At 39.9% G+C, this 27,070-nt stretch overlaps 1 protein-coding gene across 1 annotated transcript in view; it reads left to right on the top strand.

Moving 5' to 3' along the window:
- Positions 1-26,839, top strand: part of GABRR3 (gamma-aminobutyric acid type A receptor subunit rho3) — a 93,071-nt gene extending 66,232 nt beyond the window's left edge. The window contains 9 exon segments of the mRNA XM_060010123.1: positions 1,812-1,831; positions 1,833-1,880; positions 5,924-6,147; positions 9,553-9,635; positions 10,656-10,796; positions 14,831-14,975; positions 17,083-17,090; positions 21,607-21,782; positions 26,537-26,839. Coding sequence (XP_059866106.1) covers positions 1,812-1,831; positions 1,833-1,880; positions 5,924-6,147; positions 9,553-9,635; positions 10,656-10,796; positions 14,831-14,975; positions 17,083-17,090; positions 21,607-21,782; positions 26,537-26,839 — 1,148 coding nt within the window.
- The last annotated feature ends 231 nt before the right edge of the window (positions 26,840-27,070 follow it).

The following is a 27,070-nucleotide window of genomic DNA, read 5'->3' as shown; positions in this document are numbered from 1 at the left end:
TGTCCTAAAATAAGCTCTCTGTAAGAAACACTGGATCATTTTTTAGTGAAGAGTGGACTGATTGTCTAAATGTTTGAGTGTAAGATTGGGAATTGTGGTTTGCAGTCCTAGGAACAGTTTCACATTTTTGCTGAATTGCAGTAAGAGTAACATTTATTCTGTGCTATTTACTGAGTATCAATTAAGTTTACTGTATATTATTTCTAGTCTTTCAGTAAGTCTCCAAGGTGAGTACTACTACTGGACTTATAGCTGAGGACACTAAGCTTAGAGATGTTACTGACCCGAGATCACACGTGAGTCATGGAGCTGGATTCAAACTCTGGTCTGGACTCTAATGCCAGAATTTTCCCCAGGACATTCTGCTCCCTGTCCAAGACCTGTCCAATCCCTTCAGTCCCTTGGAGTATTGGAGTTAATGGGAATATTTACTCATCCTGAAAGGCCAGATAGGGGCAGGGATGAGATCTTTCCATGATTTTTTTATTTTGATAGCTCTACCAATTAAAGAAAAAAGACAACCAAACAAAATAAAAGCATCAGAGTTAAAGCTGATAAAGGAATAATACTGAGCTGTTCCCAAGTTAATGCTTAATCATAATTATCATTAAACAAAATTTTAATAGAATTGTCATTATTAACATTACAGGAAGTAATTGGTCCAATGACAGGAAGTAGTTGGTGGTTAAGGTGCAAGTAAGGTATTCCTAAAGCCTGAAACAGAAATATATTCTAGTGACAGGCCCAGTGCCTGGCCAGCTGATACCCTGGTAAGTAAAGAAGGATATTGAGGGTTTAGACTTATGGAATAGAAGAGGGAATCTGGGTCGATAAAGTGAAGGTAACGTCAGCCAATTAATGGGGCAGGGGGGTCATAGAGGGTGCACAGGGACTGGCGAGGCATATCTTGTTTTATAGTGTGCATTTAAAACACAATAATTAGGTGCCTTATTAAATTATATGCACATATATGTCACATGTAGCACATCCAGACAATAAGGAAGGAAGTTTTTCTGGCCAGTCCCTTCTAAATCCCAGAATCTTGACTGAAACAGCCACCTGGGATCCATCTAGGCAAGATTTCTGTTTTTTCAACAACAGTTGAAAGCATTTTTTAACTCGGGACTATAAAGTTTGAGAATTGGTCACCATGGAAAGAAAACATACGAAGACTATATGTATAAATATACAAACTATTTGAACATATATATACATCAAATTTCATACACAATACTAAATAATGAAGCTATTAACATCAGCATCCCCTCACACAGGAACAGATGAAACCCTCTGTAAGGTGTAACAAGGAAATGTCTTGGTCTCAGTCTGTTCTCTGGGTGCATGAGCCTGATTCTGTGAGGCCCAACGGCACACCAGTCTCAGCACTTGTCTGTCTGAAGTTGCTCCAATTCTGACTTTCAGAATACTCTCAGCCACACATTTCAAAGGATGTTTGCTTTATCCCAAATGCAGGTTGTGGTTACTGATGATCTGGGTAGCGACATTTCTGAATGTGCAGCATCCCTGTGTAGCACTGTACTAGCAGTGTGTTCCTCTAGCCTGCCATGCACTGCCCAAGTGAAAAAGGCTGAATTTTTGGCAAGGGAGGAAAGGCTCCCATATTTACCAAAGTCATGAACTCCATGACCACATCCACTCCCTGAATGTGTAATAATATATCAATAGACAATGGAGAGATTTATTGTTAAAACTTGAAAAATAATTCATTTGCAACATTGATCTGTCTCCACTTTAAATGTTTCCAAAATAATCCTGATTCCTCGTTATATTATCCATTCTTCTTTCTGAAGGATCTCCAGTGCCAGTGGGTTATAGATGTCCAGGTTGAAAGCCTTGACAGCATTTCAGAGGTTAACATGGTAAGTTTCTCTATGAGATACTTTTTCTGAAAGGATAGAGTCTCAATAGTGTCAAAATCACTGGTGTTTTAATAAGTCATCTTAATTATGTATGTTACTTATTTTTCCTACTTTGCTTAATAAAGTTGAAGCTGCTTTACTCTCTTCTATCCACTTCTTTCTACCTCTGATTAAAATTCTCATTCCTTTCCTCCTCTTCTCTTTTCCTTCTAATGGCTTTACAGTGGTGCAGCACTGAAGGACATGATATATTTAGCTATGTGACATGAACCAGAAACAATTGCACAAGAAGAAAGGGTGATCATAATATACGTGAAATATGAAGTCACAACCATGAGTCCTTACCCACAAAATGATAAACACCTGAATCTGGGTTGATAGAATGCTTCCAGATTTTTCAGTTCATACTAACTTTGCTTATCTGTAGAAAAACAATAGCAGAGAACAAAGGATTTTTTAAACTCATAGGACTAAAAATTTAAATTAAGAAAAGTTTGTCCATTCCCTTAGAGTTTCTAGAAATCCAGAAGAGACTGCCCTTATTTTATTTTTGCACTGAAATATTTGTCATTTTTATGGAGTAGTACTTGCAAACCACCATCACTTAAAACTTTAAACTGATTGATTATTATCATTTTCCTTTTAGCCTTTTCCTGTTTCCTTTGCCATTTTATATGCTTTGCTTTTTTGTTTCCTCTTCCCCATTCCCCCTAACCCAGTTTTACCATTTTAGCTATATTTATGTTTTAATATCCCCTACCATAATTTTTCCGTTTCATTTTCTCTACTCCCACTTTAGAACTACCGAGTCTACATAATTACCAGAATTGTGTTTCATTTAAGTAATTTTAAGCTTTTTTCAGGTACTTTAAGAATAATATTTACTTGCACAAACATATACATTATTGATGTAATTCCTTTTTACCTACTACTATTCTGTTAATTTGTTAATGTCTCAGAGCTTTGTGTAGCCCATTTTAGTATATTTTTCTATGCCAAATAAAAAGTGCGTTATAGTTTCAAATTTTCAATGTCCATTTCCTTGTTCTTACCTAAGTGATGTATATTCTTATATTTGAATCACTCTTTCCATCTAATTTTGTTCTCTTCAGTTGTGTTGTCTTTTCCATCATCTCCTGTAGTTGTCTTTCTTTTGTTTCCTATCAACATTACACTAGGTGCAACTATTAATGACAAGGGCCCTAACAGGTACTCACTGGTAGGATGCAGCTTTGAACATGTTTTGGTTTTGGTTGTGGTTTCAGTTTTGAATTTGTTCCTACCTCCCTCCAAGTTTTAGACAGTTTGTGAATGCCGTTAGATAGGGCCTGTGCCCTCCAGTTTGCCCTGGAACCCATGCCTGGCTTTCCTCTTAGGTTCATCCTACTTCGTTCATTGGTGTTTCCTGCCAGGTCCTGATCCAGGGAGACATCTGAAGTTGCAACTCTTAGCCAAACGCTTGTTGTCTTTCATTTTCTACTTTGAATATGGAAGCTTGGTTTTTGCAGGGGGCTAGAGGGTGATAAAAATAAAACCAGGGAATACCCCCTCCATGAATAGAGAAGATATGAATTAGTTTCAAGCTCCGTTTTCCATCTGGAAAGATTTAGTTTGTTGTTTATCTAATCTGGTCATTTCATGTATGTTAATCCTTGCATTTTATTCCCTTTTCTGGAATCTTTTACATGTGTGTTCTTGTGAAATTTTCAAAAGTTGCTTTGAGATATTTTTTGGAATAAAAGTATTTTTGATATATGAACTGTGGCTTATATATAGTGTTTTTCATAGAATTAAGTATTGAAATTTAGATTCTACATATTATTTTTAGTATGCAATTACCACAAAGATAATTTTTTTTAAAAAAGAAGAGAATGAAAGAGAAAGAATAAAGTAGGGATCTCTTAAGGAAGCAGGACCTAGAAAATATAAATCACTTAAAATTGAAAGAGCAAATAATCTTTTCATATGTAAACTTAATTAATATTTTTATTTATAGTGATTCCTTCAACTAGTCATTGCCATCCAAATGCTAACTAAATGAAAATTACAGGACACATAAAAATTCCAGAAAAGTCTAAACAAGCTCTTCTATGGCCCAACATCTGGTTTCAGTCTTCAGTTAATGTCCTTCTAGTCCTTGTCATTATCTAATTTAATATTTATTTCAGTTCAATATCAAACCTTAAATGAAACTTCCTTCATTTTAAGCACCCTACTCCCAGAGGGAATAGCACCACTAGTACCCACTATTCAAAAATGCCTTGATTAGAAAGCGTTGGCTTTTCCCTTACCAAAAGTGGCTTTTAGTGACATTTTCTTGAGCCTGTTGTGCTCCAGAAGCAGGCTCTCATTTCGCCTCTCCTGGCGTAATCTCTAAGTGATACCTGAATGATCCAGTCTGCATCTAAAAATCTCGTTGTGTCTACCCCACAGCCCCCAAAACTGGACCTCATCCTTTTCTCCTGAATAAGTTCAGCCTTAGTACTCAGTATCAGCAAAAACTGGTCTGCATTCTCCATGCCTAATTTGAAAAAATCATCAGTGACCTCCAGTGTTGGCTTCTTTTGCTTCTCATTTATCATTTTCCCATGCTCCCCTGTCCCACCCTGAATTCACTTTCGATCCCTTTTAGTTTTGTCCTGCTCTCCTCAAAACAGGCTGTTCAGCCCGCTTCTCATGATAGTGCCAACTAGTGGTGACGCTGATGTACCACTGACATGTATATACCAATGTCTGCCATTTGACTTCATAGGCTCAGTATTTGCCCAGTGCCCTTCTGATCAGACTGAGCATCTAAAACCAAATATATGCTCATTAAAGCAATCCATGCAGTAACCCACAGGATTCCCTGTGGAGTAGTGTTACAGTAATGAATGAACCATTCTATTTATTCACCCTCACTGTAATCCAAAATTACACAGGGCTGATGCTCCCAGATTAACGCAGAGCAATAATACAATGTACCTCTATTCTGATCCTAAGAAAAACAAATGAGCTCATCATTGCTTGATGACTTATTTGTGGTTTACTGAGATTTGTTCTTTGCCTGTGTAATAAATGTCAAAGTTCTATTATACGTGTTATTTCAAGAAAAATAAGAGTGTTGTTGGGCAATAAATGATAGTGTGAAGTAAGCATTTGGGAAATGTGAAACACGTTGTCGCCCACACCCAGTGACTTGGACGAAGATTGGAGGACTTCTGTTCAAACAAAATATTTAATGTCGTATCTGAGAGCCAAATAAAACTCAAATTATTGACTAACCATTTTTTTTTTTCTGCTAACATAATGTTAACATAGTTTTTCCCCCTCATCCTTACCTCCTTACAACTGGAATACACATTAACAATTCAAATACCTGAGCCATACTGGATCAGAATCTCTGGGAACTAGCTTCTGGGGAATGTGCCATTTTAACGAATTCACAGGTGATTCTTTTGCACACTAAAATTCCAGCACCACCATCTCCTGGCATTCTTTCTGTCTCTCAAGAAGAGGGAGATCATTGTCGCTTTTTCAGAACCTCTGAAAACATGCTTTCCACTAACAGCTCCAATAAAGGCTGTGTCCAGGTTTTTGTGGGACTGTAGTTTTTTCAACTTGGGGAGGGCTTCTTTAAAACAAAAACAATATAAATGTATGGATACAAAATCAATCACAAAAGTGAATATTTATTTATAATGAGAAAAAAATCAAAATAAAATACCAGACCATGGAGTTTCAGGTTCCTTTCTTCTGAGATCTCTTTAGGTGATTTACCAGAGTGCTTAGGTAGAAATGCTTCCCAGTTATAACCTGTTTCCCTTCACCAACTTGAATACTTGATGGTTTTCAGAAACTCTCAACATTCACCAGAGTCCAGGTGAGGGAGAGGCTCTGTGACCGAAGCTCAGTAGCTTCATTCTAAATCTACCTGAAAATATAAGCTATGCACGGACAGGTCACTAACACCCATGGAAACCAGTCGAGACTAATAGTATTGATTGGTCACCCTGAACCATTTTCCTACTGACCTTGACTTGTCTCTGCTTCTCTCTACCTAGGACTTTACAATGACTTTTTATCTCAGGCATTACTGGAAAGATGAAAGACTTGCCTTTCCCAGCAAAACCAACAAAAGCATGACTTTTGATCACAGATTAATCAAAAAGATTTGGGTGCCTGATATCTTTTTTGTCCATTCGAAGAGATCCTTCATCCATGATACAACTGCGGAGAACATCATGCTGTGTGTACACCCTGATGGAAATGTCCTCTTCAGTGTCAGGTAAGGAGGGCTGTCTACTGCCTTTGGCTTCCTTATGCCACACCATCTACACCAAAGCTGATGGGCCTCACTTCAGGCTAAACTCCCAATATTGCTGTATTTAGTAATGCTGGAGCTTGGGACACAAGCAGAAGATGTGATTTTTCCTGGTTCTAACTTCCAGGTTTTAAAGAATGGTTTCCTAGTCTAACTGTACCCACTCTGGGCATGTACTGGAGAATGATAGGAAATAAGGTTGGACAGAGTGGAGCTGAATTATGGAAATCCTTAAGAATCTGGCCCACAATTTTATAAGTATACAAAACTACTTTTCCTCCTCACCAACTCCACCCCACCCTGCACCCCAACAAGCAGTCTTGGAATCTTGGATCAACTAAATAATTTTGTTAACTATCTCCTTCATTTTTCACAGGAATATATAGTCATCATCCAAGTTACCCCTAGTTTCTTCATTTAAAAAATTTTGAAAATGAAAAAAAATTTTTAATTTAAAACATTTGTACTGACACTATGCTATAATATCCCTCCATCTTTAATATACCATATGTTTTTAAGCCTGAGTCCTGTGCTTACTGAGTGGCTTACCATAGGTAATCCTAAAAATGTTTGGTAAATCCAAGCAATTCATTTTTTTTATGTCTTAGAAATCCCAGAAGGATTCAGTAGTAAACTGAAAAAAACCAAAAAAATTAGCTTCCCAAAAGTTATCCATGTCCTAATCCCCAGAACCTGTGAAGGTTATTTTATAAGGAAAAAAAAAAAGATCTATGCAGATGTGATTAAATAAAGGGTCTTGAGATAGGGGAATTATTCTGGATTATCTGGATGGGTCCTTAAATGCAATCATCTGTATCCTTGTAAGAGAAAGGCAGAGGAAGGATTTGACATACATGGAAGAATAGAAAGCAGTGTGACCATGAAGACAGAGATTGGAGTGATGCAACCACTAGCCCCAGAATGCTGGCAGCTACCAGGAGCTGTGAGAAGCAAGGAATGAATTTCCCCCCTAGAGCCTCTGGAGGGAGCAGGGCCTTTCTAACACCTTGATTTCAGTCCAGTGATACTAACTTCAGACTTCTGGCCTCCAGAACTGTGAGAGAATACATTTCTGTCATTTTAAGCCACCAAGTTTATGGTAATTTGTTACAATGGAAATAGGAAACCAATACAGATTCTTTTTGTTCATTAAAAACACCTTGCTCACTTTAGTACAAAGGTGCTATTACCAGATGTTTCATATGCTTTTTTTTAAAAAAAATGAAATTAAAGGAAAATACTACTTTCCATAGGACTTTTAAATCAGAAGTAACATAGGACTCTAATAAGTACTGGAATCAAGCGTTCCTAGGAATCAGAAGCCGATTGGCAGCATCTGGCCAAGGAATCAACTGATTTAAATTAATTATTTTGATGAGGCGATATCCACTGGAGAATTAACTCGGGGGATTATCCTTACCCTGCACATTCCAAAGAAAGATTTAGCTCTTGCCTGGTTCCTGGGAAATAACCTACAAGCCCTTGGAATATCCTGCCTGATAAGTATGTCTTTGTTTACCCGGAGGCCTTGAGCCGCACGGTATCAACTTGATCTCTGGAGGAGCTAAAACTAAGGTCAGCCATAACTATGTGACCAACCTTCAGTTAATATATACTTTGGACTCCAAAGCTTATGTAGCTTCCCTGGTTGGCAATTGTCCGTGCATGTTGTCACACATCATTGCTAGGAGAAGTAAGCACTGTCCATATACCTTCACTAGAACAGGACAGCTGGAAACTTGCTCCTGGTCTCTCCTGGAACCTACCCTATGCATCTTATTTCATTGCTGATTTTAACTGGTATCCTTTCATTGCAATGAACCATTAACTGTTAGTATAACAGCTTTGATGAGTTCTGTGAATCCTTCTAGTGAAACATTGAACCTGAGCTTGGTCTTGGAGAAGGACTCAAAACTGTTGTCTGCACAGCTATTTCAGCTGACAGCAGAGACAGCTGAAGCCCAGCCAGTCACCTGGTTTCAGGCTTGGTTCTGACACCGTCTACTGACAAAGATTCTCTCTTTGACCAAATTCTACTCAGTCTCCTCTGAACTGTCTTCTCACCTAGGCCCTGCTCCCCTATTATCAATATCTGATCAGCCTCCATATCTGATGAGGTTCCTCATCCACCCCCTAACCCCCAGCTGATATCTGATCACCCTGGCCCCCCTTCAGCAAGAATCCTGTTAGGTCCATTTAGCCAGAATCGCCCAAGCCCTGATGTTTCCTCTTGGTAATTGTTCATCCACTGACCTCCGCACCTCCACCCCACTCCCTCTTCCTTCACTATAAATTCCCACTCATTATATTTGGAGTTGAGCCCAATCTTTGTTACCCATTAAAAAAAATTATAGTAGCCCTCCTAAATAGAGTCTGCCTACCATTCTTTAACAAGTATCATGCATAGTTTTTTCTTTAATAGTGCCTGCCTAATCTCTTTGGTTTTTAATTTATTCATATGTACTCTGAAGGAAGTAGACTCAAAGATTTCAGAAGTCCTTTCCAGCTTTAAAGTACAAGGAAGATGCCAAAATGAATATGTTTTGTGACACAAAGTTATCCAGACATCTCCCTGGCTTGGCATTTGGCTGCATGACTATTGACAGTAGAATTCAACCCCCGGCAGATAAAATGGTTCTACTCCTCTGATTAACTTGGATACACCATCGGTAGGACCAGCTGTTGCCTTTGTTTTTTGCAGACTTGCTCAGGGGCCTTTTAAGGAACCTCCGATCTGCTATTGCGGGTACCAAAGTTCAACAGCCTCTGCCTGAAGCCAGGAAAAGCTAAAAGGACATAAAATTTGAAAAAGCAGTCCTCATCAGTATGCAAGCCTTTCACTTGATAGCACCTGAATTACATGCTTAATAGCACATAGATCTATAACTGAAAATGCTCCAGGCTTTCCCCTCACTCCTGGAAAGATAATTTCCTCAGGTAAACTTGCTTTGTGAAAGAAACCTTTACTCATAGGTTTTTATTACCACCATTCCAGCTCTTTATTACTGGAAACTATTTAAGTTTGCATCTTCCAGAAAGCAGAAAGTATTTAAATCTATTTAAAAGTCTTCTCACTTTGAAGTGTGTTTTTCTGAAAACACCCAGAAAATATAGAGGAAGCTGAGCAGGAAATGGTGAGATCAGAAGCAATTATTAGGGCAGGAATTCACTGGTTAACTGTGTCTTACGCAAATCACCTACCTTCCTGGGTTTGCTTCCTTATGGGTTACTTGGAAAGAAGATGGTAACACCTGTTTTGCATTAGTCTTGAAAGGCACTCAAAAGTGTCAGAGAGCTTCAATGCTGCATTGCTTATTTGACCATGTGGTTAAATGATCTGCAGTTTTCTTTTTCTCATTCTTGCTATAGGATAACTGTTACAGCAATGTGCTTTATGGATTTCAGCAGGTTTCCACTTGACACTCAAAATTGTTCCCTTGAACGGGAAAGCTGTAAGTCTTACTTCCCTATGGAGTATGTGTGGTCTGAACACACCATCACATACTTGCATATAAATAAGCATACTCTTAACAAGCATGTAAACATCTTGATAAATATATTTGTCCAAAACAGCTGGTTGGTTGGTTGGTTGGTTGGTTGGTTTTTTAGTAAGAATCATGATGGCAAATTGTCTCTCAAATGAGAAGATAGAAGATTCAAGGAAAAAAATGCTTTGATAACTACATATTCTGCAGTTTCCACAATGATTTTAAAGGAATAGCTCCCTAAAAAGTTGTATTCTTGCTAATGCTATTAACAGAGACTGGCAGATTTAGAAAGCTCCGCCATTTATGTTCCCGTATAAATCCCAGTCTTCCATTAAGTATGCTTTGTTTCCCTGGAAAAACCCAGCTCTAGACTTAAACCTCCTAATCAAAGCCCTGTCAGAGGGCATCTGAGCCAGCTCCCTGTCAATTACTTTGACCCACCAGCTATTTTTGACATGATATCTTAAAAGCTGACTGCAGTTTTCCATAATGTGGGTAAAATGCTGGGAATCTCAATGGATGTCTCCTACATAGATGCTCCTCCCCAAATCCATTAGAAACTCTCTTAATAGTATTTGATTATAGAAGAAAATTCTGTACAAGCCCAGCTCACTCTGGAATTTCATCCAATAGAGCTACAAAACTAAAGGGGCCTAAAGACTTGGCATCAGACCTGTGAGGGAAAGGCGGTGCTGTGACATCACAGTACACACAGACATGGAAACAGCTATTAGGAGAGTTTTAATGCGTCACGTGGGCACAGAAAAAGCTGCCACACTATGCCAGTAATCGGGGTCTAATTTTTGGAGGTTTTTTTTCTTTTTGAAGATGTGGATATTATCAGTCTATTGGCAAACGTATATTTCAGAGCCATGACATTGGACCAGACCCCAGGGATACAGAACTGTATAAAACATGGTCATAGACCTCATGGAACTTACAAGAGCTTACTCCAATAAAAAGAATGTTATTTTCTTGTCTTAGATGCCTACAATGAGGAGGATCTAATGCTGTACTGGAAACATGGACACAAGTCCCTGAATACTGACGAGCATATTTCGCTTTCTCAGTTCTTCATCGAGGAATTCGGTGCATCCAGTGGATTTGTTTTCTATAGCAGCACAGGTACCGTATTTTATGTGGACAGTTCATCAGCATTTATTGAGCATCTACTGTTGGCAAAGTATGAGTGGAAAGACCCAAGTCCAAACAAGCATCCCATTTGGCCAATAACATCATCCTTCTTTTATAGGCAGCCACCTCTACCTTTCCAATACAGGTGTTCCTCAACTTATGATGGGGTTACCTCCCAATAAATCCATCATAAGTTGAAGTGCATTTAATATACCTAACCTCCCAAATATCATAAGTAGCCTAGCTTACCTTTAATGTGCTCAGAACACTTATTCATCTAACTCAAATCCTATTTTATAATAAAGTGTTGAATATCTTCTGTAATTTAATTGCATACTGTATTGAAAGTGAAAAACAGAATGGTTGTCTGGGTGCAGAATCGTTGTAAGTGTATCGGTTGTTTGCCCTCGTGATCTGGGGCTGACTGGGGGCTGGTTCGCTGCGGCTGCCCAGCATCACACAGAGAGCATATGGCCAGCCCGGGAAAAAGATCAAAATTCAAAATTGGAAGTACAGTTTCTACTGAATGTGTATGGCTTTCATACCATCATAAAGTCAAAAAATTGTAAGTCAAATCGTCTTAAGTCAGGGACCGTCTGTGCAGATTTCTGTCTTCGTCATATAACCACCTCTAACTAGATGCCTTGCTTCCTCTCGGCCCCTGCAGTCTACTCTTAATACAGCAGACAGAGTGTTCTTTTGAAAACATAAACAGCACAATTCTTCTCTGTTCAAAGCCCTCTGGTGTTTTTCCACCAAACTTACAGCAGAATTTAAGCTTCTCACCATGGCCTGCAAGGGCCCACATGATCTTTCTCTGCCTAAGGCTCTGACCTCAACAACTACCCCTGCCCCCTCTCCCTACTTCTTGTGTGTCTTCAAACACACCCATCTTATTCCATCTGCAGGGTTTCTGCTTTGGCCTTTTCTCTCTCTGCCTGGAATGTTTTCCCCTGATCTTTTGATGACCAGCTTCCTCATTTTGCTCAGAGCTTTGTTCAAATATCATCTCCTCAAAGAATGCTTTCCTAGGGCTTCCCTGGTGGCGCAGTTGTTGAGAGTCCGCCTGCCGATGCAGGGGACGCGGGTTCATGCCCCGGTCCGGGAAGATCCCACATGCCGCGAAGCGGCTGGGCCCATGAGCCATGGCCGCTGGGCCTGCGTGTCTGGAGCCTGTGCTCCGCAACGGGAGAGGCCACAACAGTGAGAGCCCCGCGTACCGCAAAGAAAAAAAAAAAAAGAATGCTTTCCTAGCCATCCTATCTAGAATAGACTTCCCTCCTCACCATTTCCCATGTGTACTTGTCTTCACATCACTAACCATGTCCTGAAATACATCTCTATTTGACTGCCTTATTGTCTGAGTGCCTGACTAGAAAGAGTGCAGGGATCTGTCTGCCTTGTTCACCATCTCTTCCCCATTCTCTTGTTCACCTCGAATGTGCCTGGCGCATGATAGGTGCTCAATAAATAGCAGCTGAATCAATCGATCAATCAATCAATCAAGTACGTCACTGTGATGCCACACACATGCCAAAAGGGTATAAAGAGATTTATTACTCACATAATGAGGTTTTCTAGAGAGAGCAGGGCAGGCTCCTGAGAAGGTCTGAAAATGTCTGAGAGAACAGAAAAGGGTGCCTGACTTGGGGTTCTGTGGTGGTTAGAAAGTGGGGCTAGGGTGAGGATTCCCTTAAATGGTGCAGTGTTTGCATGGTTTGATCTTCCCACCAGTGCCAAAGAGGTAACATCTGGCTTTCCTCCTAGCTTGCCCAGGTGTGGAACAGAAGGGGCAGTGGGGCTAGAAAGTTATCAGAAGTCAAATATGAAAAATGGACTCACACTCTATTTATTGCACTACCCAAAGTGAGGGCTCCACAACTTTTCAAAGCAGCACTACCTTTCCTGGTTGGTAAAGGGAGCTCTTCCTGGCTACAGCTTCAACAACAAAACCATCCCTAGTCTCCCCATCCCAGAAGAACAGCAAGACAGAGCAACATTTCTCCTGCTGGGTTGCAAAAAAAAAAAAAAAATTCAGAAAATTATGAGTAAAGAAAGGACCTCGTTACCTAAATATATTTCAAGACTTAAAACCATATGCATTAATGTCTTTCTTTATGAAGTACTTTCACAGCTTTTCCTTATCTCTTTTAATCTCACAATAATTATATGAAGTTATAACGTCAGAGATGCTATTATTTCACTCTGCAACCATAATCAAAATTCTCAATTGCAAACCATAATGAAGTGGACTGTGACATGGGTAATACAAGACAATGAGTAGCTTAAAAAATGTATATTTTGACTTTAGAATGCACTATGTAGTGTATCTTTTATTAGCCTTGGTAATGAAATTGTTTGGTGTTCCTGAAACGTATCAACTGATGGTGAGAGAAACTCAGAACAAGTAGGAAAGAGAAGGGTAACCAGCAGTTAATTAAGAGTAGAATATTGGGCTTCCCTGGTGGCGCAGTGGTTGAGAGTCTGCCTGCCGATGCAGGGGACACGGATTCGTGCCCCGGTCCGCGAAGATCCCATGTGCCGCGGAGCGGCTGGACCCATGAGCCATGGCCGCTGAGCCTGCGCGTCCGGAGTCTTTGCTCCGCAACGGGAGAGGCCACAACAGTGAGAGGCCCGCGTACCGCAAAAAAAAAAAAAGAGTAGAATATTAGGCATGCAGTCTGCCAATTCGGTGTGGATTGACTAGGAGTATATCTTAGACTAAGTGCCTAAATATTTACCTAATCTGTCTAAATAGGTTTGCCATCTTGAGTTACCTAAGAAATTACTACTGAGAAAGTAGAAGAGTTCTCCAACTTTGCAACATCTACGATTTAGTTTTATTTATTATTTTGACCTATAGTCTCTCTGATTTGAATAATTTTATCTCAAAGTAAACTGCATTTATCATAGAAAAATTAATCTTACCACTTTTGCAACATCTATGATTTAGTTTTATTTATTATTTTGACCTATGGTCTCTGTGATTTGAATAATTTTGTCTCAAAGTAAACTGCATTTATCATAGAAAAATTAATCTTACCACTTATTTATAAAAGGTGTACTTTCATTTTTATCATTTCATTATTCACTGCCTTATTTTAGAAAAGGTTTAATAAGATTGACATCACAGCTATTGTGAAATAAAGCATGATATGAATCAGAAATGTGTGAGAAAGAAAAATGTAAAATAAGGGTAAGTTATGTTATAGAATATATGTGGTTATTAGAGAATGGCACTCAGAGAAGTCCTATAGATGGTCCAAAAATATGGCTTTAAACTTCCTTGCAGCCAATGTGAAAAGGGAAACCTGAACAAAATGTGTGTGGATGTGACTACAATTTGTACTTTTGATCAGCACAAATTAATCAATATTACCAACGTGAGTTTATATAATTCCAACAACGAGCAAAAGAACATCATTTGGCTACTTTTTGGCAGACTTATCATAGATAAATTAATGGTACCCGTGAAACTTTGAAATAATAAAAAATAGTTTACGGATACTCCCTCCCCCTAGCTCTTCTTTGAATCCCTAGCTGTCTGGATCCTAACTTGGAATCCAGTGACCTAGTAGCTACTGTGAATCTTTTCCTTCACATAAAATATTTCATTTCATTTGTTATAGCTAATAAATAGTGTATTGGCTATTGCATCAGTCATTAGCCATGTACTGAAGACTTTCTCACCTGCAGAAACACTGCAAACACAGTGTATTTTGGAGAAAGGTCTTTAAAGGCCATCCCATAAAATGTAATTACCATTCATCCCTGAACAGCAGGTATGAAATTTAAAGGAGGATCTTTGAGTCAGATAATTAAACAGACTGCAGTTCAGTTAGTTCAACAAACATTGGATGGAGTGCCAGGCCCAGGTCCTATGCCAATGCTGGGTAAACAAGGGTGAGTGTGTTAAGTTCCATGTTCCCTAAGAGCTTGGAGTCTAAAGAAGCAGGTTGTTTCACTAAGTGTGGGGTTTCCGCGAAGAAGCCTGTTCTGATGAAAACTTTGGCTTTTTCTCACAGGTTGGTACAACAGGCTTTTCATCAACTCTGTGCTAAGGAGGCATATTTTCTTCTTCGTGCTGCAAACCTGTCTCCCGGCTGTGTTGATGGTAATGCTTTCCTGGGTTTCATTTTAGATTGACCAGAGAGCTGTTCATGCAAGAGGGTAAGTCTTTCCACACCTTTGTGAAATGTTAATACGGGAGAAATGTCGAGGAAGGTAAATAAAAAGGGTGGTAAGTGGAGAGGGAAAGAGACTGATGGTTTAGTAGGGATAGTTACTGATGTGGGCTCAGGTTACAGTATTTGGCTTGACAGCCTCAAGGGCAAATTGTAGTTGGACTCTTTCCTCGGGAATCCAGACATTAGGTATGAAGGCTGCACCAGCTGACCAAAGCTGGATGATAGTAAGGAGAGAGGGTGAAATTATGAAGCATAAACAGCCTCACTTTATAAATGTCTCTCTTCTCCCTTTCAGGAAAACCTCCCTATCCCTTGCCCAAGTTCATTTCACTTCCCCTGACAAACCCGTACATCACAGAAGATTTCAATTCAAACCAATTCACACTATACTACTGGTACCTTAATAAATTACTTCTTGGAGAAGGGGATGTTTGAATTTGGAAACATGAGCACTAGTTAGAAATTAGGGCGTAATCTAAACGCTAAAATCAGAATCAGCTGCAGCGGAATTTTAGGTATGGTGACACATTAGTGGGCAAGAGATTTCAGGTGGAGAAACATTTCCAGCCTCATTAACAGGTATATTATCTCCTCTATCTACATATGTTATATGCCACTGTCACACATACAGATTTATGGGAATGATTTCAGACTCAGCAGTTATTGAGTCCTTACAAAGTGGAGTTGCCAAGCTAAGCACTTAGATAACATGTTACTTAGTGGGAACCCAAGAGTCAATCCCACCTGCCTTCTTAGCTGGTTTGGGGCAGAACTCTATCATTTTGGTTGATTTTGTTCTTTCACCTGTAATGCTCTAACTAGAGAGAAGATTGTCATAAGTGGTTCATAATTATTGTAATTATCACGCAATTCATTCCAGAAAGGGTGATTTCTAAGTTAATGTTCACAAATTATATGCATACTTCAAAAGATCATTTGAAAGACATAAATCGTCATTAATATTAATAATTTGTTCACCTCTTTCCCCTATTAAAAGCTTCAATCTACAAGCATTTGAGGCTTGAATGTCTTCAAGAGGAAACATACTATCTGAATGAGTAATTAAATTATTGTAGCTGTTCCTTCACATCAGAGCAGCCTGGCCCTGACCTCAGTAGGGCAGTGTAGACCCAAAAGAGGAGACTAAAGGCCTATTTCCAGCCCTCGAGACAGAATGAGAAGGGTATTCAGTCTCTAAAGGTTTATAGATATGATTTTCAATAGGATCCCTGAAGTTGACTGCTCAACTCTTATACTTTGAAAATGACAGCAGTAAACGCTGGTTCCAGGGCAGGGTGGGTGAATGGAGAACACTGAAATCCATTTAAGTCGCCCCTGAAATTCTGTGCTTCTTGTGTCTACATCCGATTCCTCAGGGTTAGGAAATTGCTATGCAGATTTATGTAAAATAATATACAAATAAGAAGTGTCCCTCTCCTTTTTAATAGAACTGTAGTATTCCTAGAACACCGCTATCCTCTCAGGCTTTTCCTTCCTACCACCTTCAAGTTCTTTCAAAGATACTTTGCCCTCTGTTGTTTTTTTGTTTTTTGTTTTTTGTTTTTGCCCTCTGTTTAAAAAAAACTTTTTTGTATTGATGTATAGTTGATTTACAATGTTGTGTTAGTTTCAGGTGTACAGCAAAGTGATTCAGATTCCTTCCCATTACAGGTTATTGCAAGATATTATGTATAGTAACCTGTTCTATATAGTAAGTCCTTGCTGTTTATCTATTTTATATATAGTAGCGTGTATCTGTGAATCCCAAACTCCTAATTTTTCAGTGCACCCAGTGAGGAGTAGGGAGCAGAAATCCAGCCCAAGTTCCATGGGACATGGTTTGGGGTGACGTCCTCCAGAGGAAGGGGCACCTCTTACTAATTTGTACAAAGATGTAGTTTGGGCTTGCAGAGGCCTTGTAATAGCTTATTTCACCTCCTTCTCTTCTTGCCCCAGTTCAACCCTATGACCAGAGTGATATCTCTAAAACGCAAATGTGATCACAATACTCTCATCTCAAATGCCATTGGAGTAAATACACTCAACTTGGAATCCAAGGTGTCCCTTGAGGGTTGCCAGATAAAATACAGGACACTTGGTTAAATCTGTGTTTTAGATAAGCACCAAATAATGTTTTCGTTTAAGTCTATCCCAAATATTGTATGGGACATACTGATACTAAAACACTGCTCATTGTTCATCTGAAATTGAAATATAACTGAGTGTTCTGTATTTTTATTTGCTAAATTTTCAATCATACTCCTGCCTCAACATACTAGCCCTAATAAGCTTCAACCAATTTGAATGTTCAATGTTCTCAAACAGGCCCTCATGCCTATCTGCGTATACATTTGTTCTGGCTCTCACTCTGCCTGGAATGCGCTCCCTACCTGTCTTTCTCTGTCAAATTCAGCCATTTCTATACAGCCAGAAGCCTTTACTGATGGTTCCAGGCAGATATGGTCTCTCCCATCTTTGGACCACATAGCACTTTGTATCTCTCCTGAGACCCCTACTTCCTCTATTTCATGTTCGGCTATGGGATGGGTTGGTAGCTCTTCTTGTCTCCTCTATTAAATATGAGTTTCTTAAGGAAAAGGATCATTATTATCCTCTTTTCTGTCCCTACGTGACTGGCACAGTGTCCTGCACATATTTTGTGCTCAATACATAGTTGTTAAACTACCAGTATTTAGCCCACCATGTTTTCAATAACTGTATTTTAGCTACTAACTGAAAACAATGATGATTCATTAAGACTCTTCCACATTTGGGTTCATTTGCTGATTGAGGATGAATCATTTGCTGGTTAAGACCCTTCCACATTTGTCACATTTCAGATAAAGAACAATGGAAGCTGAACAGCACAAAAGTATCAATTGTGTCTAGACACTTCTCATAAGAGACAATAGCTGTCATAACTTGGAATGTGTAATGGGTTAAAATACCATTCTATGTTTCTATTCGATCTGGTGTGAGGCTATTACAAGCTGTTCAAGGATGTTTTAACCCTCATGGAGGGTTCTCCTCTCCTTTCTACCTCCCTCCTTCTTTCCTTGTCTCCATCGTTCCTGTTTTGACCCCTCTGCTGGGGTATGCCATTCATGTACAATGTATGAAGTAATGGGGTCATTTATCAGGAAATAAACATGGCAGAGAAAGGCAACTAAAACTTTCAGGCATGTAGTCATTCATAAAGCAAAATGTCTAACAGAGGATATCCCGTATACCTGGAAAAGTAAATACTTAGGAGCTATTCATTTTACCATTATAGAAGTAACCAGAACTTCTGTGCCACGGGCTCTGGCACCACCTTTGTGGAATAATGGTTGTTACTTTCTGGCCATAGAGTGGTATTTGGCTATCCAGCCTGTGTTTCTCTCCCTCACGTCACTTAATATTTTTCTTCTGCCTAGGCCTACAGGGAAAATGTTTTTGCTCATTTAAAGATGAATGTAGACACCTATTCCTTCAAAAGAGCTCCCCACCACACAGCCACTGAAGGGGTGAACTGACTCAGTAGTTCTAAGCGACGTCTGCAGGCCCTACTGCTTTCACACAGGTCAAGGAACCTCTCCATCATATATGGCAAAAGATAGCCAATGAAACACAAAGATAGATGAATAATTCTCCCCTAACTGCAGGGCTCTTTGGATCTCATATGTGTCCTTAAGAATTAATATGGTGAGCGAAACTGCGAGGCTCAGGGAAGTTGAGTCCCAGAAGCCAGACTAACTATTGCCTCTTAACACTTTCCTCACTATGCATAGCAATCTCAGTAGGTGGGAAAATAGTCCTCTAATCCCAACACAGGACCTTTCTTTGACTAAATGGTCACTTCCTATAATTCAAAACTCCTTTATTGGGATGTTAACTTTAATGGGCTTGGAATGAATACAGTTTGTCAAGGTTAATGTATTTCTAAGGGGTGGCTCAAGACAAGTGTGGTTAATGTAGCTGTAATACTCCTCACTCCAAGTCCTATTGCTTTAGGAATTTATATATCAGTTTTCTCACCCCTTACTCCCTGTACTCAACATTCCCTTCTCCCCAGTCTCCCTGTCTCTCCCTCTCTCTGTTTGCTCCTTTTAAAGAGGGAAGTCTAGAATGCTGGTTTAAAAATAAATAAAGCTACCAAAAATTAGTTGGACTAAGCACCTTTCTAAAGAAAATGACTGCTAGTTTATTGCTGTCTGGCAAATATAGATAATGCAGTTCCCTTTTATTGACCCAACAGTCATCAATTTAAAATACATGACAAGAGCATGTATCTGTGTGTCTTTCTAAACCCTTATTTTGTCCATTAAGCTTCATGTTACTGTTCACTGAAAAAAAATCAAGTTCTATCTTCCATATCTTAGAAAACCAGTAAGAGAAAACATTTCAACATTTTTGAACAAATGAGGTAAACATTCCTAAATAGGAATGTTCATTTAGGATTTTCACAGTTTTCACGGTTTTACCTGGGAAATCCTGACAGGGTAAGACTTTTGGCCTCTTGTAAAGCACAAAGTACCTTCATGCTTCCTGACACAATTCTACACTCAATTTTACAGCATCTTGTCGCAGAGATACTCCATATATAGAAATTGGTTTATAATCTTAAAAACAAAAGGAGGGCTTCCCTGGTGGCGCAGTGATTGAGGGTCCGCCTGCCGATGCAGGGGACGCAGGTTCGTGCCCCGGTCCGGGAGGACCCCGCATGCCGCGGAGCGGCTGGGCCTGTGAGCCATGGCCGCTGAGCCTGTGCGTCTGGAGCCTGTGCTCCACAACGGGAGAGGCCACAACAGTGAGAGGCCCGCGTACCGCAAAACAAAACAAAACAAAACAAAAGGAAGTTTCCTCTACAGGTTCAGAATGAGAGGCCACAGGTTTGCATGAAAAGAGCATGGTTCTACACTCAGAGAGAAAGGTTTCAGTCCTGCTCCTGACCAAACTCAGGCTCATTAGCCACTCTCCTCTGCAACATGTGGTTAATATTTACCTAGGTTTGTGGCGGGTAAACATTCAATAAAGGCAAGCAAGTTTTATTTATTAATCTCAGCTTCAGCTATACATACACCTGACCCATTAATAAAAAGTTCACATCTCCATGTTTATGTAGCAAGGAATGCAAGCAGCCTCCACAGAGACGCAGATTATTGATATTACCATTGTTGGGGAAACCTGAGACTCAGTGGGTCAGTGGCCTGCATTTCATCGTAAGTGCTAGAGAAGCTTTTAGGTTTCTTATTCTGGAGTTCAAAGCAGTGTGAAGGTGAGATTCCAGGCCCTCCCATGGTGACTATCAAATTGCCAAATTGCATTGGTTTGGGTCATCCAAAGGAAAAACTTAATTTGAAATTGAGTAGCTCTGTAGCACTGTCATTGTCTTTGATATGGGCCTTCCTCAGAGGAGAACCTCGCAGAATTATAGAATTTGTTGAAAAGGTAGAAACGTGCGGGTGAAAGCTGTCCACGTGCTGTGTCTGTACATTTAGGAGTAAATCGCAGTGCTCCTCCTGCTGTTCGGGACTCTGTCTGTTAACATTAAAGTGTCCTCACAACTTATAAAGATCATTAAGGATTCCATCTGCACTTCCCTGGTGGGAAGTTAATAAATAAAACCATGCCAGCCAGTGTACATTTCAAATATTTACAATACTTTACTTTCTCTCCAGGCAGTACTCTTGCAGTATGCCTCTGAGAAATTAGTGTAGACACAGAGTAGCCCTCCCCAAGGCTGGCATTTTATTAAGGAAGTCTCAGAGTCACCTCTTTCTCCATTGTCCCCCAGAACATTGATCTCGTTACCTCTGACGCCCATGGCAGGGATTAAAGAAGGGAATGGAAGAGAAGAAAAGGAAAGGGAAGAGGAAAGCAGTGGTCAGGGAGAGGAAGGGAAGAGAAGGAAAGTGGTAGGAGTACTGGACAACAAGGGAAAGGGAGGGGAGGCGCAGAAAGTAAGTGGCATTTAGCAGTTGCTTAGTAAATATTTACACTGAACCCAGCCTCCACTAACACACTTCCGTTCTCAATCTCAACTGAATTGTAGTTTCAGTAACCACGGGCAAAGTGATACCAATAACGATGGCTTGTAAGTGTTCTATATGAAAGAAAAATACAGAGAAAGCAATCTTTAATACTGCTAAAGATCACTCCCTGACAAATGAAAGATTAAAGATTGACATGAAGATGCTTTCTGAACAGTAGAAGTTGTGAAATGATGGGGAAGGGTAGTGAAAATGGTTTTAGAATTTCTTTCTCAGAAGAATTTTTAAAACTTGAATACATTATTACCTTCCTGGGATGGTTAGAAGAGACCCAACTGAGGGTGGGAAGCAATGGATCCTTAAAGACAAGTCTGACTCCGTGGAGACTTTAGCTGGAGGGAAGGAGACGTCACAGACAATGGAGGTGAGGGTGAGAAAATGAGATGGAAAGAGAAATCCAAGCAGAGTTTCTTGCTTAGACTCAAGCCGTGTACTGGGTTAACATGCTGGGATTCCGTCCACACACACACGCCTTTGATCGCCAGGTATCAATCTGGAAATGTATCCCCTGGTGTCATCCAGCACCAGCACCTGGAGCTGAATGGTTATGTCACTGAACTCATCACTGTTCTCAAATGGCAGGAATCACCATGGTGCTGACCATGTCCACGATCCTCTCTGGGGTGTGCGCCTCCATGCCCCAGGTGTCCTACGTCAAGGCCGTGGACGTGTACCTGTGGGCTAGCTCCCTCTTTGTCTTCCTGTCAGTCCTTGAGTACGCAGCCGTGAACTACCTCACCACAGTGAAGACAGGGAAGGTACTGCCTTCTTTTGACTGATGTATCCTTTCCGGAATGTGAAAAAGACTACCCTCATCTATGCCCTCTCCTGACAGCATTGCGACCCTTGTGTGAAGTCCATGTGCCTTGGCAAGATGCAAGTTTATGGGGTGATGACAATTTGATATTGAGCTTTATTCTTTCTGCTCTGTGCTGGCTGGTTTCCTCAGCATCCTCATTCACCTTTGCCAAGAGATTTTCTGTGTGAGGAATTTCTCTCAGTGTGCTCCCCTCCACTGACTCTAACCCTTGAAAAGAAGGGGTTGATGTATAAAATCACATCCTTTCAAGTAGATGATGATGATGATAATAATAATAGCTAACATTTAATGAGTGTTTCTTATATATTGGCATTGTGCTAACCATCCAACATATTATGTCTTTTAATTCTCAGAGTAACTCCAAGAGGTTGGTACTTTATCACCTTCATTTTACGGAGGTGAAATAGGAGCAGATGGGGGAGTAACTTGGCCAAGGTCACACAGCTTAAGAGGAATCAGGATTTGTTTCTGCAGCACCCTGACTCCAAAGGCTGTGCTCTCAACCAATCAATGATCGATCTCCACCAAGAGCTAGGATTTATTTTCCTTTTCTAGTCACTCGGGAGAGTGGTAGAGCACGAGGGAAGGTTCTTCTCTTCACAGTGTACTGGGAATAAGGCACCTTCTCGGCCTAAATGTTGTCACCTGTTCCTTGTGACATTCTCAATCTGGCTAGATTGCTCTCTCCCTGCTTCATTTCACAAAGGGGTGGGGCACCAACTTCCTGTTATTACGAGAACTGACACATGATATTTTACTTCAGAAACCTAACTGATCAAACTAATTTGTTTGCTATATATATGTGTGTGTGTATATGTGTATATATATATATGTGCAATTTTAATGTGATATATTCACACCGGTTTACGAAATTCTTATAATGACTATTTATACACACCCAAAACATTATTTAATATTTATTTATACTTCTAGTGAGAGTATTTCATACTTTTCAGAGCATCTGTATATCCTCTTCTGGAACCGAGCCCTCATATCAACTCCATGATGTAGGCCTTGCGGAGATGATGATCTCTGGTGATTTGCCGAAAGATCCAGAGCCAGCAGAGCTGCAATCGCAGTTCAGATCTCCTGTAATGCTACTTCAGTCTTTTATTTCATATCCTTTGAGGCAAAGCTGTAATAGAAACTGATTTTGCTTCATTGCAGATGCTTTAGTTTCTTCTGTTGACAGCATGGAAGTATGAGTCTCTGTCACATACATACCCACAGTGACCGCTACGCAGGCGTGAGAAAATCAGGAGCTTTTAGACGAGTGTGCAGTAATCGGCATGTACACATCACCTGGGATTTGTTAAGATTTTCGTTCAGTAGGTCTGGGGTGGGAGCTGAGGGTCTGCATTTCTAAGCCCTGGCTGCTGCCAGTCCATAGCCACACTGTGAAGAGCCATGATTAGATAAGCTGTGAAGTGAAAGAGATAAATGTGTGATGAGGAGAAGAATTTTGTTCTTGTGTTATTTTGTTTTGTTTTTTTTTTTCATGTGGGGAGTGGTGAACCCACGACAGAGGCACTGTAGTAATTTCGGCCACCTCTAGCTGGTCCTCTGACTCCCCACCTCCACCCACCCCACCACAAAGCACATGTGCTCACACTACTTGCATGTTTTTTTCACTTGATCGGGTTGTTCACAGTCTTCTGTGTACCCCAGAAGATATTCTTTTGAATTAATAAGCATTGTTCACTTTAAAAATTATTTTTTATTTTCAATTGTAGTAAAATATACATAACATAGAAGTTGCCATCTTAATTGTTTTTGTTTTCTTTCTTTCTTTTTTTTTTTTTTCGGTACGTGGGCCTCTCGCTATTGTGGCCTCTCCCGTTGCAGAGCACAGGCTCCGGACACGCAGGCTCAGCGGCCATGGCTCACGGGCCCAGCCGCTCCGCGGCATGTGGGATCTTCCCGGACCGGGGCACGACCCGTGTCCCCTGCATCGGCAGGCGGACTCTCAACCACTGTGCCACCAGGGAAGCCCTTAATTGTTTTTAAGTGTACAGTTTCATAGTATTAAGAGTATACACATTGCCATACAACCAATCTCCAGAAAGTGTTCACCTTGCAAAATCGAAACTCTGTACCCATTAAACAACTCCCCATTTCCCCCTCCTCCCAACCTCTGGAAACCACCATTCTATGCATTCTCCTTCAAAGGTGCAATTATCTCAAAGAAATGTCCTACTTGCCCTTCATATGTTTGTGGTACAAATGAAGGAGCACAGATTTGGAGTCAGAAGTGATGCCAAACCTAATATCCTAGCTCCGTGTGCCAGGCTGTCTCCTAAACCTCATTCTGCATTTGCAAAATGGTGGAATTTCTTCCCTATTACCTCACAGAGCTGTTGTGAAGATCAAATGATATACTAAATGCATTTAACATTTTTGCATACCCTATAGTGCTACACAAATGTTATGTTCTTATTGTGATTAGTGCCCAGAGCATATTCTCTGAAGGAATAGCAGTTTTGAAAGGGATAGTGGGAACAGCCTGTTTGAGATGAGAGATCTTTAAAGGGGTGGGATGCTCTGGTGAGATGCAGGGAAAAAAGATATGTCTGTAGGATTGGGGGCTAATCAATGACACCTCTCCCCTCTGTATGTGAGTTGGGAAACCAGTCTGAGAGAGAGAGAGAGATGTAGGAGCCAGACAGATGGATGTGATAATGTTACCTTTGTTATTGGTAAAACAGTTTAGAGAAATTGCCTTAGGTCTGTGAGCAGGGGGTCCCACTAATATTTCATTGCTGTATTCAGTGTACTTACTCTCTTGGTCACTGGCGAAGCTAGACAATTCAGGATTTCCCTGTGAGGACAGTCTCCTTTATCTCATTTCAGAAAACAAACCTGGACATCAATGCAGATCCTAAAGTGACTCCAAAAGGACTAAAAACACACATGCCAGTTCCTTCTTCCAAACCCCTAGGGTAGAGTGATTGAGGGATGATGAGAAAGACCAGGAATGTTAGGCTATGGAGTTCCTCCCTATGAAATCATGAAGTTAAGCAAAGCTCATTTCCTTCCAACACCACGATCACCACCATCACACACCCGTCCCAACCACCCCCAGATACCAAGAGATGGGAGAACAGTAAGGTCCATGGAAAATTTGTCCCTAGCATTGACCATTGCCCAGAAAGGAGAAAGGAAGCTATTTTCTTTCTTATTCTTCATCCAAATGTTTTCCTAATTCTAGGACTTAGAGCTTAGTCTAAAACCATCAAATCTGTACTTTAGATATAATATGCCTTAGCTTTGTGCTTATTTGTAAGCTGGAGTGAAAAATTAAAGACCAGTTCTAAAACTGTTTCTACTGGAACAACCAACTTACAAACTTGTGGACATTAGCAGCCTACTGGTAAATTGTGCACTGCAAGGTTTAACCAATTTTATAGATCTAAATTATCATAATGGAGAAAGAAAACCAAGGAGACAGTATATAGTTATTCTATCCTCAGATCCAGAGTTGGATATAAGTGTTATTATTGGCTATTGGTTAGTAATTCAGTCTCAATGTCGTTTCATGTTTATTTTACCCATTTTCATTTTACTATGAGAAGTTTCTACAACTAAAACAAAAAGGGACAACATAATTCGAGTATGGGTCCCTGGTTAGTTTACTGACTGCACAAAATAGTCCTTATGTCTCTTGAATTCAGTAAAATATTAGGTTTTTGAGTCAGTATTGAACCAAATACACATTTTGGCAGAATTTACTCTGCAGCCTCCAATTTGAATTATGAATACTTTCATCCAGTAGTAGCCTGTCCATATTTGTTCATTTTTTAGCTTCCCTAGAGATCAAAAAGAAATTTTGTTTTCTCAGAAAGCAATTAGTAACAGCTGCTTCCTAGACACAGCTCTGTATCAGGGAGAACCACTATCTCCCGCAGAGTAAAACCTTAAAGAAAAACAGTGGTTTAGATTCAGTCAAGCAATGGAGCCAGAAAGCATTGATAACTCACTCCTTCAAAAAAATACACCAATTTCAAGTTGTTTAATTGAGCTATGTTAGTATCATTTAAAGGTACTTTTCAGCAAAAGTGGGAAGGCTTGGTCAATTTGCATTTTAAAGGAGCAGCTAAAATCATTCCCTATCTCCACCCCAAATTCAAGCAAAAATGGATCACCAGATGATATTGTTCTGTTTTGGGACAAAAACCCCACACTGATTAGGCATACTGCTATGTTTTCTCTAAAGAGAAAAAATACATTGAAAAACAAGTCCAATTGCTTATATTGCTCTTCTGATAAATCATATTCAATTTCAACACACAAACTTAGGGCAAGCAATTCATACTACTCAGAAACAAAGAGGAAAACTTGAAACAATGTTCCCTTTTGTGGAAAAAAACATTGAGTGTAACAGTCTGTCAGGCCTGGACTAAATTAGAAAACATTGACAGTTATAGTTGTGATACATTTATTTGTATAATGCTCAAATCTCTCTCTCTCTAAAGCCCTATTAAAAATGGATGTCTAAGATGATGTTTTCCATTTATTATGAAAATGACTTTTCATCAGACACCAGAAGCAAAACCAGAATTCTATTCTTTAAAATAAACAAACATTCTTAGTATTTATTGAAACTATTTTTAAAATCTGATTGTTTAGATTTTTACTGTAATTCCAACTCCTAAAACCATATTCATGACTAACTAACAAAAGTCTTTTTGTCAGATTTCTGGAATGTACAGTATTGATGCAGCTCAAGCCATGGCCTTCGATGGTTGTTACCATGACAGTACAACTGACACGGACCAGACATCCTTTTCTCTACACTCAGAAGAGGACTCCATGCAAGAAAGATGCACAGACAACCTCAGCACAGATTCACCTCCGATAAAGAGAAGAAAATCACTAGGAGGGCAGGTTGGTAGAATCATTCTGGAGAACAACCATGTCATTGACACCTATTCAAGGATTTTATTTCCCATTGTGTACATTACATTTAATTTGTTTTACTGGAGTATTTACGTGTGAAGAGGAAAGCCCAGTTGATAAAATTTGTTTTGGAGTCAGATTATGTTAAAAACAACAATAAAAACCACCAACTCTTAACTATAAATTGAATGGTACTAGACTACACTGGAGTCAGCCAGTCACTTCTCTTGGCCCAAAGAAGATTTGAAAGTTAACTGATTCACATCTAGGAAAGAGTTTAAGGTCTTAGGAGAATTTGGCTCCATCAATGAGAGTTGACATTCTGCTTGC

This window comes from Delphinus delphis, chromosome 4 (assembly GCF_949987515.2).
Source record: "Delphinus delphis chromosome 4, mDelDel1.2, whole genome shotgun sequence".
NCBI classification, from domain to species: domain Eukaryota; kingdom Metazoa; phylum Chordata; class Mammalia; order Artiodactyla; family Delphinidae; genus Delphinus; species Delphinus delphis.
Note: the sequence above shows the minus strand (reverse complement) of the source record. Positions and strands in the feature narration are given on the sequence as shown.